General features: G+C 45.2%; 1 protein-coding gene across 6 annotated transcripts in view; it reads left to right on the forward strand.

Moving 5' to 3' along the window:
* Positions 1-18,982, forward strand: part of SPEN (spen family transcriptional repressor) — a 451,658-nt gene that overhangs the window by 315,017 nt on the left and 117,659 nt on the right. For all 6 annotated transcript variants that reach the window (XM_078642529.1, XM_078642530.1, XM_078642531.1 and 3 more), the window contains one exon: positions 1,613-9,737. In XM_078642529.1, coding sequence (XP_078498655.1) covers positions 1,613-9,737 — 8,125 coding nt within the window. The remainder of the gene's footprint in view (positions 1-1,612; positions 9,738-18,982) is intronic.

The following is an 18,982-nucleotide window of genomic DNA, read 5'->3' on the forward strand; positions in this document are numbered from 1 at the left end:
TAAAGAACCAAAACCTCCTATGCAACAGCGGAACTGTTCCCCGCGACTTGCAGCAATTCAAAAGGAAACTGCCAAAACCTGCAACCTTAAGCCACTACTGCATCTGTCGCTCCAATCCCGAGTCTAAGTGGGCCTACAGTGTCATCCAGGTCCCCCAGCCCTCCAGACCCCGAGTCTATCGTTGTTTTCCCCCCTTTTGGACTCTCCGTCACCTGTAGTCTCTGCATGGAATGCCCCCTCTACCGTTCTGGTAAGGAAAAACCTGATGGCTAAGGACACTTCTGCACCCGTCGCCCCTGAGCCATGGAGAAGAGGACCCCACAGGTGCCCCTACGTCCCAGAGGATCGTGAGGCCTGAGCCACCCTGCTGGTTCAGTCTGATTGGCGTTCGTAGCAGAGCCTGCAGCCTCTTTTCGCAGAGACAGATTTCCATAGAATAACATTGGGCTTTCTACACTGTTTTACACCCTGCACCCGGCTGCCCTCATGCCGCTGGTGGTATGCTTTTAGTGCTGCCTTGGACCTTTCTCACCACTCACCTCAACTCCTGGAGATTGGTTCCATAAATCACTGTACTAAATCTGTTAGCATTGCAGAACTCAAATTGCAGTGTCCACTTTTTGAACTGAGAAGCATACTTAACTGAATGACTTTTCTCTGATGCCTAAACATATATAAAGAAACTTTTTGTTTGTTTACATTTATGTAGATCTCCTTCTTGAGTTGTCCGTTATTGATCATTGTGTCTATTTGCAGATGTCTTGCACTCTTCTCTGTTAAGTCTAAGGCTGCTCGACCACACTATCTCTAATAGAGTGCCTTGAGATTGCTAGAGCAAGCCTCTGTCCACTTATAAGGGAACCCCCTGGACTCTTTACACGGTATATCAGATTATTGATTTATCACATAAAGAGCCAGCTTCCCACAAGCTCACGTTGTGGTTGAGTTTCAAGCCACTCAGAAGGGCTCTGACAGGCACTTTCGTAGTCATTTCAAACACCTCACAATGGAAAAACAGCGTGCGCCATAAAATATTAGAAACATGTCAGTGGAAGGCACAGTATATAAAACCTGGAAACTGTTACAGCTACACTTTCCATATTTTTCAGTTTCAAAAGGTTAAACGGTGATACTCTTAGTAAAATTGTCCAATGTTAATGTCACTTTTGGTGGCTATCTGTCAGAATATCAATGGTGAAGTACTAGTATAAGAAGTAAGCATTTCCTTCATCATGGGATCTTTATCAAATATCTTGCTTATCTTTGATAAGTCCAGGATCATGGACAATGGTATTTAGATCTTAAGGTGAGGCTGACATTGGAGTGCATTGCGGGATTCTGGGACAACCCATTTATTTTTTTTGCAACATAACCCATTGAATTGTTTTCTTATCCTACAAAAAAGCAACACTTATTGTCTGTTGCCCACAATATTGAGCTGCATGTTGTATTTCAATTTGTATCCATTCCCCCATGCAAGTCGTAACCATTCAAGATTTAACACAAACAGGGCACATCAAACGACAACCTAGCTGTTTCAGAATTGAATTGAAATGTTTTTGTGCCTTTTATGCAAAACAGTGCTCTAATTCCGTCTTTCCTTTTTTTTCAGAGGAGAGGAACCTCGTAGAGGCTCATATCATGAGTATACTGCTGCAGAACGCACATATTTTGATTCTGTGCGAACTCCTGGCACATACCCTGAGGAACCTCGAAGAGAATTCCCAGCACGTAGTAGAGAACTATATGCAGATTGGGATCCATACCAAACAGAGTACTTTGATTCTAGATACTATGATGATCTAAGAGAGTTGCGTGATTACAGAGATCCTTATGAGCAAGATATTAGGGAGTACAGTTACAGACAGCGTGAACGGGAGAGAGAGCGGGAGCGATTTGAATCTGACCGAGACCATGAAAAAAGGCCACTGGAGCGCAGCCAAAGTCCAGCTCACTCAAGGCGGCCAAAGAGTCCTGTAACATCTCCTTCACAGTCCGATACAAGGCTACAAAGTGACCCAGAGCGTAGAATATACAGCCGTTCCTCTGATCGTAGTGAAAGCTGCAGCTCTCTTTCTCCTCCTCGATTTGATAAACCAGACAAGGTCAGAACAGAAAGATTTGTTAAAAATGAAAAAACTGAAAAGGAACAGCGTCCTTTTGATCTTGAAAGGACAGAAAAAGAAAAAAGAGCTGTTAAGAAAGAGAAGCCAGAAAAACTAGAAAAGGACAAATCGGATAAAGTGAAACGAAAGACGAAATTAAATTCTCCAAGTTCGCAGTCATCTGGAACAGACCAAGAAAATGAACAAGACTCAAGTCCTGATAAAAAGAGTACCGGTAAGCAGTCGGTGAAGGAGAAAGTTGACAAAGAAGGATCATCCAAAAATCGTCTGGATTTAATACCATGTGTAGTTTTGACTAGAGTGAAAGAGAAGGAGGGAAAAGTTGACTCTTCAGGCTTTGAAAAAATGAGAGGGAAGTTAGATAGGGATTCTGTTAAGTCTCCACCCCTCGAGCAGAAAATCCAGCTATCTAGAATTGAACAACCTAAATCTGATCCAGGCAAACCAGAAGCACTTCGTACAAAAACCTCAAAGGAGAAAATTCTTGCAAGCCACGTTGAAGTTGTTGATAAAGAAGGGAAGGTGAAAGCCAAGAAACAGCAAAAAACAGAACAGTCTATAGAGGTAACTAATCCAGTTGATTTGGAAAAACTGGAGGCTCGCAAAAGGAGGTTTGCAGATGCGAATATGAAACAAGACCGGCAAAAACTTGAACTAAAGAAGAGTATTCAAGAAGAGGAAGATGCGCGGCTCATTTTGAAAAAGCAGTTTGATGGGCCTGGTTCCTCCAGAGAAGTTACAATGTTAAGAGATGTGGACTTAGACAGAAAGATTTCAAGGAAAGAGCTTCCTAGGAGGGAATTAAAGCAAATAAAATCTGAAAGATTAATTACAGTCACTAGCCCTAAAGATGGGCAAGAATCTGCAAATATTTCTGTGGGTATTGCCTTGCGTCCCAGCTCAGATCTGCAAGCTCGTTTAGGTGAGCCAGTGGAGGCACCACTGGAAATGCAGGAAATTCTTGTAAAAAAGATTAGTTTATCAAAACCACATCAAAGGCATTCACAGATAGTGGAGGATCAAGGAACAGAGAGAGACTTGTCTAAAGAGGATGGCAGAAGGAACTACTGTGACTTGTTGGAAGTGATGGCTGACCACAAAATAGGCTACGACAAAACGCATTCTTCTGAAACGGAGGAGAAGTTAAGCATTGACATCGATCATACACAAAGTTATCGTAAGCAAATGGAGCTAAGCCGCCGACTTAAACAGCAAATGGAAATTGAAATGGCAAAATCTGAAAGGTTTGGCAGCGCAACAAAAGAAGTTGATGATTTTGACAAGCGTAGTCTTGTGCATGAAGTTGGTAAACCTCCGCAGGATGTCACAGATGATTCACCTCCTAGTAAAAAGCGAAAAACTGATCATTTAGAATTTGAAAATCTAACCAAAAGAGAGAGGAACTATAGGAGCTCTCGCCAGATGAACAAAGATTCTGAAAGGACTGTATGTTCTCCAGGCCTTAAACCAATTTTGTTTCAGGAGGAGGAAGATAATCTAGATTGTCCAAGGTTGATGCCAATCAGAGACACCAAAGAGTCACCTAAAATAGATGATAAAAGTCCTTTATATTCTGGTGGCAGGGAAAATGCTCTGAAATGCAACCCAAATGAATTTAATAGGAAGGAACAACTATCTGATATAGCTAAAGTCAAACTGTCTGTAACATGTGAAGATGAATTAAACAAATGGGACTGTCAAGTGAAGCAGGAGCCTGGCAGGGGTGATGCAACATTCCAGAGTAGTGCCATGAAAAAGGAAAGATCACGTTCACTGCATGATCTGGAACCTGGAGAGGTGCCTACGGATTCTGATGAGGACAGTGATCATAAGACTCATTCTCCTAAAGCCTCATCTCTGTTAGACAGCAGCAGGTTTTCTTTCTTACTTCGTGACGGAGATGAAAAGTTGCGTGATAGAGAAGATAAACTGGCAAGCTCATCGGAGCGTGGTAAATTTTACTCATTTGCTCTGGACAAGACAATCACCCCCGATACAAAAGCATTACTTGAGCGAGCTAAATCTCTCTCTTCATCTAGAGAAGAAAACTGGTCTTTTCTTGATTGGGACCAAAGATTTGCAAACCTAAGAAACAACAAAGACAAGGAGAAGGTGGACTCTGCTCCTAGACGTCTTCCTTCATGGTATACAGTAAAGAAAAAAAAAATCCGAACAGACTCAGAAGGAAAACTCGATGATAAGAAAGATGATAATAAGGAGGATGAGCATGAGAGGACGGAATTGTTTGCCTCAAGATTTTTACATAGTTCAATATTTGAGCAAGACTCGAAGCGCTTGCAGCATCTGGAAAAGAAAGATGATGAGCTTGATTTCCAATCCAGTAGACTGTTTAGTAGACAGATGTCCAGTGATGGTGCAAATAGTATTTCTGATTTTGTGCAAGAACCAGTGGTTTTGTTTCACAGTAGGTTCATTGAGCTTACCCGAATGCAGCAAAAGGAAAAAGAGAAAGATCAAAGACCAAAAGAGCTTGAAAAGCCGTATGAGATTATCCAGCCAAAGACACCTGATCCAATACCCGACACTAAAGAAATGGAAATGAAGCCACGAGAATCATTCGAGTCAGTGCCTTGCATTCGCTCTCCACAAGAGCCTGCACTTTCAGTAGCGGAGAAAACACTAAATGAAAACATGCTTGATATGGCATCAACAAAAGACAAGATGCCACTGATTGTTATACCAGCGAAAGACAAACTGTCTGAGATTTCTACAGTAATGAAAGACAAGCTGGCTGATCGTGCAGCACCCACAAAAGACAAACTGGTAGAACTTGCTCCACAAATAAAAGATAAGTTGTTGGATGTATTTTCAGCAACAAAAGACACTTTGGCTGAACTTGCACCTGTACCAGAGATTGACTCCTCAAAAGACAAGCTGCCAGATCATGCACCAGAAGAAACAGAATCTGCTCATTCTCAACTAGAAATTAAACCTATCCCTGACCTTAACATTCAGTCTTTTACTACACATCCAGAACAGGTGGAAATTCCACTGGTTATGGAGGAAAATAAAGAAAGTATCCCAATCCCTCCTTTAACTGAAGACTCCATGGTAGTAGAACAACGTACATACTTGGATGCTAAGCCACTCACACCAGGGTCTTCATTTGCAGAAGATATCTGTGAAGAGGAGGAGCCTGAAAGTGCATCTTGCATCATGCCAACTGCTACACCTGTAGCCAAAACAGAGGAGCCAAATGACCTTAAAGAAGATATAGTTGTCACTTGTGAAAATATAAATTCTAATATAAGCCCTATGATTGAGGTAGTTACAGATATCCAACCCCTGAGCTCCGACCGCGAACTTGAGGTTGAACCCCCAACTCCTGTAAAAGACAGAAAGTCCTACAAAAACAAGCGCTCAAAAACTCCTGTACAAGCATCTGTTCCTGCTGTAAGTGAAAAGCCTGCCACAAGGAAGAGTGAGAGAATTGACCGTGAAAAACGTAACCGGTCCACCTCCCCACGTGGTGAAACTCACAAACTTATGGAGCTTAAAATAGAGCCAGAGAAAGTTACAAGGAATGCTTCAAAATCCCCATGCTCCGTGCCAGAGGTGGATATTGTAGAGCCAGCTGGTCGATCCAGACGCAGGAAAGTGAAATCTGTGTATGCTACAAAAGTAATTGACTCCCCACCACTGGTTAAAGAACCAGTAGAGACTCCAAGGCCTACTAGAAAGAAAATTGATAAAGAACATCAAGAAACTGTTGCCATCATTCCCACCACACCACGGAGAGGAAGACCACGCAAGTCACGCTGCAAGATTGGGGAAGAGACATCGCCTCTTAAAGTAGAGCCGGTTAAACTGGAGGTGGAAGAGACAATAACAAAAGAAACTCTTGATGTTCCCAAACCTGTGGAGGGTTGGAGATCACCAAGATCACAAAAGATTATTCATAATCAACAAGGGAAAAAGGGAAGAAATGAACAGAAAATATCCCCTGAAGTGTCGTTAGACTCCAGTGCAAATGAGCCAGCTACTCCAGAACCTCTTGCTAAAGAGTGTTGTATGGAGTTGAAATCTGAAAATGAAGCACTCGATGGTGAATCAAAACAATGCAGAAAGGCAGACGACGTAGACCAAGCTGCAGCTGAAAATCATCCATTAGAAATAATAGAAAAAAAGACATCCACAGAAAAGTTTGTACGGTCCAAAGGTGGAAGATCGAGAAACATTAAGAATGCCATAGATCAGGCCAATGTACGCATCAGGAATGTAGAAATACGACTCAATGTGGATGAGGTAAAAGGTGCCTTAAGAACTGGTGAAGACGAGTCTGAGTCTATGATAGTATCTCCAGTTAAAATCAAAAGTCCTGTGAAGGAAGATGGTGTCTCCCCTCCATTCATGAAAATGGAGCTTGAAACACCCTTTCCAGAAACATCGGAAAAGGAAGTGGTTCCTGAGCCAAAACCATCTCCTGAAGCAGCTCAACTAGCAAAGCAGATAGAGCTTGAACAGGCTGTAGAAAATATTGAAAAGATTACTGAGAACCCATCGGTTGCTGCTTATAAAGCTCCAGGAGCAGAGGTGTCTTATAAAGAACCAGAACCAGAAGTTTCTGAGGTGCGTCCAGAGGAGGAAGGCGACAAACCTACTCATCAGGCTAGTGAAACAGAGCTTTTAACTGCAATTGGATCAATCATATGTGATGTTTCTGCAGAGGCAGAGAGCTTTCCTGCCCCTCCAACCTATCCACCCAATGCTGAAACTGATCTCAGAGTAGAGCCTGTAGTGGTACAGTTGCCACAGGAAGTAATGGAGCCGGAGACCGACCATGCAGTAAATAACATTTTAAATTCTGAAACATCAGTTGGTGCTGACAGGATAGTTTGTGATCCTGCCTCTACATCAAAAGAGGCTGTAGAAAGAAAGGAAACGGAAACTAATCTAATTGAACCTCCCATTAATTCAAAGGAGGCTGACCGCTTAACCGGTTTAACTGTTCCAAGAAAAGAAAAAGGTCGTCCCAAATCAAGTCGACAAAGACGTACACGAAGCACAAGTAAAAAAGCGGAAGCAGTTGATAATGTTGTTGAACTGCAAATAGTCAAAGGCCGACCCATCAAGAAGGAAGTGAAGATTATCAGTGAAACTTTGTTAGAAGATAAAAAGAACAGTGATAATACCCTCTTAGAGCCTGTTGAACAGCCTCCCTCAAAGTCCGATTTGGTTACTGGAACTGAGGACATTTCTCAGGACACACCGATCGAGAGTAAAACTCCTGCCGAACCCGCTGCTCCTGGGGACCTCCCACATCAGCCAACACCAGAAAATGAGGAAAGCATGACAATTTTAAAGCAAAAAACGCATTTTGAAAGTTCACCCATAACACCACCCACCATCAGTGGTGTTCCATCTGTTCCTTCCACAATATCTTCCAAACTCCCAACTGCAGTTCCAGTAGGACTCGTTCATCATTCTGGCCCAGTAATGGTCACAGATTGGATGTCTAGGCATGATGATTCTCGAGCAAGGTCCACTCCCCCACCTGCATTGCCACCTGATACCAAAGCGTCAGATATAGATAATAACTCAAGTACTTTGCGTAAGATTCTATTGGAGTATGTTTCTCCAACTAGCAACACGACAACTGTGGTCACCACATCAATATCTGAGCCTGTCTCTACATCTCGAATGGAAGAGAAGATGCCCAATCTTCATTGTGAAGTGGTGAAAGATGTTTCTGAAGAGAAATGTACAATTTCACAGATTCCCCAAAGTACAGCTGCTCAAATCCCACCAGAAATTGATGCAAATGTTTTCACAGAAAAGGACAAGGTAACTACCATTATTGCTCCAAAAATGACATCTGTTATCAGCCGAATGCCACCTAGTCTAGATTTGGATGACACTCCCAGGATCAGTTTGGTCAAAACACCCTCTCAATCACAATCTTCTGTCCCTACCATGCCTTCACCAAAGTACAAGCAAAGGTCAACTGGAAATGATAGGTCCTGTATGAAACCTGCAATGTCAGTCATTGAAGATAGATCAGTGGAAGCTGGATCAAGTCCTGGTCTGAGAGTGAGCACATCAGAAGGTTTTGTAATATTGAGCTACTCTGGGCAGAAAACTGAGGGGCCACAGAGAATCAGCGCGAAAATTAGTCAAATCCCTCCTGCAAGTGCAGTTGACATTGAGTTTCAGCAGTCTGTTTCCAAGTCACAAGTTAAACAAGAATCAGTCTCTTCTTCGCAACTAGCAACTAAAGGTCCTCAAACCACCACAGACTACATTCCTGGTCATTCTTCACTTATGCCAGGTTCTCAACCATATAATTCGCCTCCTGTAATTTCATCTGTGAAACAAGAACGTTGTACTTTAGAAAAGCCGGACTCTCTGCACCTTTCAGGTTCTAATCCCTCATCACAACCTGGAACGTTGAAACTCCTTTCACAAACTGTAAACACAGCTCCAGTGTTAATGCATAATCATATGGGACATTCACAGACTATAGCAACAAGTAAAAAGATAACTGAGCAATCTTCTTTAAAGGTGGATACCAAAGTGCTTCAACCAACTAACCTGAGTCCGGGTTTAAGTCCACATCACTCTTCATTCCCTGGCAAAATGCATGCAGAGTCTAATCATGTGAATTCTGGACCCAGCACACCTACTGATAGGGCACTGCCTCATCTCGGGGTTGTAAAACAGGAGCCACATTCACCACGCACCACAGGTCATTCTCCTTCACCCTTTAATCGGTCTTGTCATCCCAATGTTACCTCCTCTTCTGCATTAACTAGTAATCCCTCTGTTCTACTAGCCCAAGGAATCCCTGTGCCACAATACATATCTAGTATGCACCCTGAGCAGACGGTTATTATGCCACCGCACAGCCATCTTTCTCAAGGCGATGTTCGAATGAGTACTCCTCCACTGTCTGGTATGCCTTATAGTATTCGCTCAGATGCACTGCATTCTCCTAGGGCTTCTGTTCAATCCCAAATTGACATTCGACCTCAGCAGTCTAGCACCCCACAGCCAGCTCCCATAAGAGAGATCCTATCTTCCTTGTCTTCGCAGCATCCCCCAGATGAGGATGTTCATTACCGGCATAGTGTTTGTCGGGGGTCAGCATCTGTGCAGTCAGAGGTGCTAGTGATGCAGCCAGAATATCGCATTCCAACTTCTGGAATGCGCCTTGATCCATATAGTGTACAGAGGGATGTGAGATTAATGATGCACTCACACATGACTGCTGTTGGTGATCACCACACAGATGTACGCCAAACGAGAACTCCCGATGGCACAGTTAAAACGCCACCTGCCAGCAAGACTCCACAGCCTGGAAAGGAGATAGCCAAGTCTTCAGAAGGAAAGATGGCCCACTCTACGCACAGTGAATCAAGATTGCTCAACGTTCCCCCCAGTAATCAATTGCCTGGACTGCCCTTACCACAGACTGTAGTGGTACCCCCTGGTGTACCACTTATCCATCCATCCGCAAGTTCTTTCCATGATTATCTGCCTGTGTACAGTGATATAAGGAGTTATCACCATTCGGCTGCTCAACTGGCTCACACTCAGTTTCCTGGATCATCACCAATTGGCCTAGCTGCCCGCAGCATGACCCCATCTCAGGTAAGGATCATTGTTATCAGCTTTTCCTTTTTAGATTGATTTGTGTAAATGTCTCTAATTAGCCCCACAAGATTGTTTTAAATTGCTGCTGCACAGCCACTCAGCCCTGGGAATTTATTTTAATGTCTTCCTGTGTAAGTTAACGTTTATAAATGCTTAACTTTAAAATAATACCAAGATTAGCTTTAGTTTGCATTTGTTTGTATGTGCACTCCGTTGTACATTTTATAATGTTTTAGAGAAAAGTCATTGGCAGTACTCTGGAATATGGCTGGTCTTTTTCGGCAGTTAGTAGGGCTATCTTGACACAGTGACCAATTTTATGTCAGTTCGTGTCTTGTCCCCTTGTGCTTTCCTGGTCCATCCTTATGGGCGACAGTGCTATTGGAATGCCCATTCAAAATCTCTTGCCATTCTCACAACATTTCTTCATTGCTGTCCTGACCGTTTGGTAAGTCGAAGCGAAAAGCACAAGAAGGCTAAAATAGAATTCGTCCAGTCCCACCACTTTGTCTGAGAAGTTGGAAGGACGTAATGGTGTTGCTTTCTCAGTCCCCTACTGAGGAGTCAGTTCTGCAGCTGATCCGAATACCCCCTGAGTTTCTGTCCATCAGCGATGTTGCAACAGATTGAAGTCTTTAAAAGAGGCTATGTTTCAGATCATTGGCACTTTTCCAGTTCTCTCCACTATGTAGGAGGCAGGTTCAGATATTTCATCCCAAGGTGGCAAAAGATAACGTTGGACAGGTGAGTCCTTCAGATTGTTCAATGAGTCTATACCCTATCATACTTTTTAAACCTGTCACACCTCCCTTCCACACCAGAGTGTCTTTAAGCAAAGCACCTGTTCATTTTGCCACAAAGATTGGGGGCTGTTCTGATCTTGGAAGCCATAGAGAAGGTTCCTGCCCTAGAAATAGGGACTGACTGTTATTCCTGCTATTTCCTCTTACCGAAGGATGGAGACCTTCATCCAGTTAGATCTCCGTCCTCTGAACATGGTGTGGAGGGCATATTCAAGATGCTTATGTTGGAATGGGTTCTGTCTGCCCTTATTCCAGGTGGCTGAATGGTGTTTCAGGAGGCACTTCATCTGCGGAGCTGGCTGGAGCATCGGGGCATTTCCCTAGTCATTGACCACCTGGTGGGATCTTTGAACGCCAGGGCAGAGAGACTCAGCCAATGTCATCTGACAGGTCATGAATGGCTGTTACACCTAGAGTTGGCACTAGGCATCTTATAACAATGGGGAGAGCCCTTTCTACAGATTCTTTGCCACAACCATGAACGTACAGTGCCAAAATATGTGTTTGAGGCATGTAGGCTGCTGAATTTATATCTGTGCATAGATCGCCGCCTAGTGTTGGGTCCGGATGATTGCACATTGTTGTCCTGGAAGAGTCTTCGAAGTATCACGAGATAGGTGGCTCCTCCCTTGGTCTACAGTGCGCATGGGCATCCTCTCCATCTTCAGATTGTTTTTTTTCCGCCATTGGGTTCGGATGTACTTTCGTGACTCAAGTTCGGAATATACTTAAAACTCTTTTCGCGAGGCCAAAAGGCCTTAGGGGCGTCGGTATTGTCTCTCGTTCGGTGCCCAGTACTTCATCCAGTTCTTCTAACAGGACTTCGAAGGCCGTATTGCCTTTTCGACCTCTAGGCCCCGACGAGCGTCGACGATGGAACCGAGCCCGTTCAAGAGATGCCCCGTCTGCAACTCCAAATACCCTCACATCGATGTGCAATAAGTGCCTCTCCCCGGACCACGACGAGGCCAGCTGTATGGCCTGTTCCAAGTTCCGGTCGAAGAAAACGCTTTGGCGTGCCGCGCGACAGTCGGCCCAGCAGACAGCGCCAGACCCAGAAGATATCTTCGAGGCAGACGACATCGAGGGAGCCGATCAGGAGGATCCTGAACAGCAGTCGGACCCTGCATCGGAGCACGACTCACATTATAGTGTGGACGAACAGCAAGACTACGTCCATGAGGAAGACATCGTCGAGGTAGGAGACGACGCAGAAGCCATCGGAGCCGTCAATGACGACTCAAGCGATGAGCAAGGCCCGTCCGCAATCGCGGGGCCCAATACTGACACTATACTCTCTAAGGCTCAGGTCGAGGCATCGCCGGAAGGCCTTAGCCAAGATCTTTACCCGCTTTCTATAGCCCCGCGTCCAGGCCCGGCTAAGAATACTTCTACAGAGCCATCGGTCAATCGGCCACTTTCAGCGGCAAAACCGAAACCAACAGCAACTGTATCGAAACAGAAACTGCTGAAGACTGTCCTCGGATCGACAGCCTCGCATTCGTCCGCTCCAGCCCAATCTAAAAGTGTCATCAACCCTTCCGGGTCACAAGGGGGCGTCTACCCGAAACACGGGACGCCGAAACCTGTCTCTGCCGTCAAGCACGTCACGCTGACGCTGTCGACGTCCGCGCACAAAGATGGCGACACTGGCAAAGGACTCAAGGCTAGAAGGACTGTCGATCCAAAACTTCCAGCCTCTACGCCGATATCCAGCAAGGCCTTCGAGTCAAAGTGCACCCGACCCGAAAAAGCACGTCGCGTCCAAGCAGAAAGGCGTACCTGCTGCGCACCGACAGCTCGAATCGACGCAGGGCCGCAAGCAGCCCAGTAATCCTACAAAGTTGGTCGGATCGAAGACGGCAACACCCTCAAAAAAAGGTCGGTTCGTCTCCACTGCTTACACAACCTATTAAATATGGACTGCCCCCGACTGCTCGACCAAAAACCTTCGAGCCACAAAAAGGCACAGACACTACCAAGAAAGTGTCGGCAGTTTCCAGGAGTTAGTCCGCTGAAGAGGATGTGATGTTCCAACCACCCTCCTACGACAATCAGTCAAAACTGTTCATCGACTCGGATACGGGTAGACTCACCATTTACAAACGGAAAATAGTTCCAGAAACTCCTTTGGAGTCATACAAAATCCCTCTAAAAAGGAAAAGAGACTCTGCAACCTCACCTGTTCTTTCTGAGCCTGTGGAGTCCTATGAACAAGACTATTCCTATTCGCCCACACGCACCTATGAGGACATAGGGGAGGGATACAATGAAGAGGAGTTCAATTATCCTGCTGACACAGATCGGGATGAACAGCAAACCTGGACTGACCCTTGTGAGCCACACACCACGCCTGACACCCAGTCCTATACCAGCAAAACCTCGCCTACTGACGATACTGCTGCGTTTAACGCTTTGATTGAAAGGGCAGCCAAAAACCATGATGTGGACATGCATGCTGACCCAGTAGAGGAGGACTTTTTGTTTGATACTTTCTTGACTTCTGAAAGATCAGTAAAAACATTGCCTATGCTGAAGGGTGTCCTTAAACATGCTACTGACATCTTCAAGGAGACCACAAGGGCACGGGTTGTAAACCATAAGGATTGAAAAGAAGTACCGGCCTGCGCCTGTAGACCCTACGTACCTCAAAGGCCAGCTCCCGTTGGACTCCCTCGTGGTGGCTAATGCTCGTAAAAGGGCAAACTCTCAAACCAGTGGTGATGCTCCCCCTCCGGACAAAGAATCCAAAATCTTTGAAGCATCTGGCAAGCGAGTAACGGCTCAAGCAGCAAATATTTGAAGGATCTCCAATACACATGCCCTATTAGCCAGATATGATAGGGTGCACTACGACACGTTAGAGCAGCTACTGCAACACCTGCCTGAGGCTTATAAGGAGGGAGCAGAAATGCTGATACAGGAGGGAAAATTAATTTCAAATGCGTCCAAGTGTGCGCTAGATGCAGCAGACACGGCAGCTAGAGCCATAAACACAAGTGTGATGCTTAGAAGGCATGCCTGGCTACGCATCTCTGGTTTTAAACCGGAGATACAAACCACTTTACTCAACCAGCCGGTTAACCCTAACTTTCTCTTTGGTCCTGATGTAGACACCACCCTTGAGAAAATTAAAAGACAGACAGCAAAATCCATGGGGGCTTTGCAGTCACAACAGTTATGGGGCGGTCCCTTTCGTCGCTCCGGTAACAGGGGAGCCTCCAGAGGTCAAGCACAATACAACAGAGGGGGCTCGCAGACCACCTATAACAAAAACAATAGGGGTGGCTATCGTGGGAACAGCACCAAAGGCAGAGGACGCGGAAATAATAATACCAGATCCTCCGCCACCAATAAACAGTGACGTCTTGTCACTGCCCCCGACCATATAACACCAGTCGGCGGGAGACTTCAGCAGTTCCTGCCAGTCTGGGAAGGCATAACCACAGACAGGTGGGTGAGAGACCTTATCCAATACGGCTATTGTCTAGAACTAACCTCCACTCCACCCAACATACCCCCAAAGCACCGTCCTATGTCCGCAGAGCACATTCACTTATTGCAGCAAGAAGTACTCTGCATGCTGCAAAAAGGGGCCATAGAACTCGTGCCTTTAAATCAGCAGGGTACAGGGGTGTACTCACTGTACTTCTTAATCCCAAAAAAGGACGGGTCTCTCAGGCCCATTCTAGACCTCAGACCCCTAAACCAGTACATCTTGTCAGAACATTTTCACATGCTGACTTTACATCAAGTTCTACCATTGCTCAGTCAGGGGGACTTCCTAGCAACCCTAGACCTGAAAGACTCATATTTCCACATCCCCATTCACCCAGGACACAGGAAATATCTCAGGTTCACCATAAACAACCAGAATTACCAGTTCAAGGTCCTGCCTTTCGGGGTCACTACTGCCCCCAGGGTGTTCACCAAGTGCTTATCGACAGTGGCGGCGCTTCTTCGGAGACAACACATCCATGTCTATCCTTATCTGGACGACTGGCTTGTCAGGCAAAGTCAGCCCAGCAATGTGCCAGCCACATGTCCCGCACAATTCACCTCCTACACAGTCTAGGATTTTCACTAAATTACCCAAAATCGCACCTTCAACCCGCACATGTACAACAGTACCTGGGTGCGACAATCAACACTCTGACAGCGCACCCAAACTCTGCCAGAGTCAACAGCATGCAATTGCTCATTCAAAAATTCAGGCCCCAACACTCGCTCCCAACGCAGGTATTCATGCAGCTAATAGGTATGATGGCCTCCTGCATCTTTATAGTCCCTCACGCAAGGCTACACATGCGTCCGCTTCAGGAGTGCTTAGCACGACAGTGGAACCAGGCTCAAGGACATCTGAAAGACCTAGTGTTGGTGACCGGCCGTGCATACAACTCTCTGCATTGGTGGAACACACAAAACCTTTGCAGGGGACGACCGTTCCAAGAGCCTGTACCACAGATAGTGCTGACAATGGACGCATCTCTCCAGGGTTGAGGAGCGCATATCCTCCATTATACAGTGTAGGGACTATGGACAGCGCAGCAGCAAAATATGCATATCAACCTATTGGAGCTCATGGCAATGAAGGCCTTCAGACTGCATCTGTGCAACAAAGTCGTGCTGATCCGGACGGACAACATGACTGCCATGTATTACATCCAGATGCAGGGAGGCACGCACTCTCCACAATTCTCATCTAGCCCAGAGCATGTGGAAGTGGGCCATTCAAAGGAACATGTTCCTCATGGCGGAACATCTCCCAGGCAAAGACAACCAGATGGCGGACCTGCTCAGCAGGCACAGCCACCAGATGCACGAGTGGGAGATACACCCCTCAGTGCTCCAACCATATTTCCAGCAGTGGGGTCATCCAGAGATAGACCTATTCGCCACAAAGGAAAATGCAAAATGCCAAACCTTCGCCGCCAGGTTCCCACACCCGATGTCTCAGGGCAATGCGATATGGATGAACTGGTCAGGCAGATTTGCGTACGCTTTTCCTCCAGCACCGCTCATACCGCTAGTGGCATGCAAACTGCGGCAGCACTCCATGACGCTCATCCTAGTTGCTCTAACGTGGGCACGGCAAGCGTGGTTCACCACGTTCCTAGAACTTTCAGTGGTGCCTCACCAACGGCTGCGACTCAAGCCCAGTCTCCTCACTCAGAACCGTGGAGACATTCAGCACCCAGATCCGCAACAGTTGAGCCTTGCAATATGGCTCCTGAGGTCATAGAGTTTGGCTACCTCAACCTGCCCCCTGACTGTATGAACATCATCAAGGAGGCAAGAAGACCTACAACCAGGGCATGCTATGCGGCCAAATGGAAGAGATTTGTCATTTACTGTTCTCATAATGACATAAATCCGCTAGATGCATCCACGCAAAACATTGTTATTTGTTGCACCTATACAGATGCAATCTGGCATATAGTTCCATTAGGATACATTTGGCCGCAATGGCAGCTTATCTTCAGAACAGACAGCATCTTTCTCTTTTTAAAGTGCCCGCCATTAAAGCCTTTATGAAAGGGCTCAAAAGAGTGATTCCTCCCAGACACCCTCCTTCACCTGTCTGGAATCTAAACATAGTTCTCACCAGACTAATGGGACCACCCTTTGAACCTCTTCACTCTTGTGAGATACAGTTTCTAACATGGAAAGTGGCTTTTCTAGTGGCAATCACATCGCTAAGGAGAGTTAGTGAGCTTCAAGCCCTAACTATTCAAGAGCCATTCATACAAATTCATGCTAATCGGGTGGTGCTGCGTACCAACCCGAAATTCATGCCTACGGTGGTGTCGCAGTTCCACATTAACCAAACCATAGAACTGCCCGTTTTCTTCCCAAATCCAGACTCGGTGGCAGACAGAGCACTGCACACGCTAGATGTTAAAAAAGCTCTCCTGTATTGCATAGACAGGACGAAGGATTTCAGGAAAACTAAGCAACTGTTTGTTGCCTTCTCTCCACAACACAAAGGCAACCCCATTTCCAAGTCAGGTATAGCCAGATGGATTGTTAAGTGCATACAAATCTGTTATCAAAAAGCTAAACGCACATTAACAGTTCCCCCAAAAGCACATTCCACACGCAAGTTAGGGGCATCCATGGCTTTCCTAGGTAACATTCCTCTAGAGGACATATGTAGAGCAGCCACATGGAACACCATACACACATTCACCAAACACTACTGCGTTGATGTACACTCCAAACAGCAAGCTGCTGTAGGTCAGGCTGTTCTCAGAACTCTTTTTCAGACTGCTGCAGCTGGCTAAGGCAACCGCCGCTTAGGAGGATGCTGCTATTTATTCTATGCACAGATATAAATTCAGCAGCCCACATGCCTCGAACGGAATATGCTACTTACCAGTATGCATCTGTTCTTGGCATGTAGGGCTGCTGACATTTATATCTACATAGTGACATTATTACATGATGACCATATAATAATCCACTTTCCCACTGATAGTCAGGCAAACAGGCACTTGTTTTCATTCTGTGCAAAGCATGTGATCTACAGTAACACATGCTACAAACTGAACGTTACTTACCCGTAATTATCTGTAGCTTGTAGTGCTGTAGATTCAAATGTGCCCTCCCATGTTCCCAACTGAGAGGTTATGTTTCAGATGTACTACATTACATGCATAATGGCTTCTTTTCCAGTGCACTGGTTTATATTTACGGTCTACTTCACTCCATTTACTTTCACTCACCCTTTTTTGGCAAAACAACAGTCTTAGGTGGAGTCTCAGTGCATTTTGAGCTTTGGGGAGGTCTCATGAGTTACCATGAAACTTATACTCAGAAGAACATCAACACGTAACATATGGGCCTTGCACTAGGTGGCAGATGTGTGCAAAGAATGTGACGCAGCACTACAAGCTACAACAGTATATGCTACAAATAGATAGTTGCAGGTAAGTAAGATTTTCCTTCTGAATTCCAATGCAAAATCTGATTTTGGCCGGAGCATGACTGGCAATAAAGGGAAATAATTTCCTTTGCCACAATTTTTCTTGTATTACCCTCGTTCTTTCTACCGTATGCAAATGAGACCAAGCACTAGATCAACAATGGACCTCAATGAAAGGGCACCAAAACGACTGCGTTCACATTGCTCCGTTGCTGATGGTTACATCTTTGGGTACAATCACAAGACAGTGACACAGAAGTTAGAACAGCACTTCACCCTCATCACCGATGCATCCTTGGAAAGCTCACCTGGAGCAGTTAACTATAAGTTTGTAGTCTAAACACAAGACAATCAATGTGGCAACGTAAGGAGACTGTCAAAACTAGGTGGGACAAGATCTACAAAACTATGCACAACTGTGTTGAGACTCCTAACAACTAAAGCATAGGGGATATAGAGCATCTCAGCAGGACCAAACCAAGAATACGCAAGTTGAACCTGCAAGGTTAACAAGTATGTTTTATTTTCTATAAATGGGTTCTTGCAGTGATCGATCTCTTGACAACTCCACTCAAAATGCTGATATTTCTCAATGAGATACCAGTACCCAGATAATAAGTGCACAAAGATTTTCAAATCCTTAGTTTAATCTATTTGCTTTCACTTCTCAACAAATACTTCGTATGCCCAGAGTACTAATCTAGAGGAGGAAGGAAACAGACACCATACTCCCCTTACAATTCAAATGTTAACGTATCAACCTGGCTGTAGAAGTTTAATTTTCATACTGCACTGATGACCTATAATTATAGCAAGGCTTGGCATTCAGCTACTTTCATTGGGCTTAATGCCTCTTTTCACCAGCCTGAATTTAGCCACATTGACATCCGAACGAATGCAGGAAATTGGCAGCTGCTAGGTCATCAAGCATGATTAAGTCATACAGCCTTTAAGTGAACAGATTGTTCATGGGGTGAAGTGAGCAAGGATTATAAATGCAAGAAACTCAAACTTGCAAACTCTTAACTTTCTTTTTGTATATAACACTAAAACACCTATCTGTTAGAATGCACCAAGTTGTAATTTAATCATAAAAATCATTCTCATCTAGGGTATTTACAAGTAGATTATTAAGCAGTTCATTAAAGGATTCTTTTTCTAATCTTCTTTGGACCTGAACACTGACAAGAGACACAATTTGACAGTTTCATCCCATACAAAGGTATGAGCTAAAGATCGACCTGTAAGACCGCCCAGTAGTTAGTAAGTCATCTGTCCCCACTGTCCCCACTCCTCCCTCAACGTCTCCCCCCCCCCCTACTCTCACGCCCCATTACTACACTTGCACCCCCGCAACGACCAGTCTCAACACGTCTCGCAATTGCCTCACCCCCGCTGTCATTGATTACACTTCCAATAACTCTAACCCCATACCAAACGGCACGCTGGACACAATCATGACCACCCTCCTCCAAGTGAAAGAAGAACTCCACACGCTCAAAGAGTTACTCCTC

This window comes from Lissotriton helveticus, chromosome 5_1 (genome assembly GCF_964261635.1).
Source record: "Lissotriton helveticus chromosome 5_1, aLisHel1.1, whole genome shotgun sequence".
Classification (NCBI taxonomy): domain Eukaryota; kingdom Metazoa; phylum Chordata; class Amphibia; order Caudata; family Salamandridae; genus Lissotriton; species Lissotriton helveticus.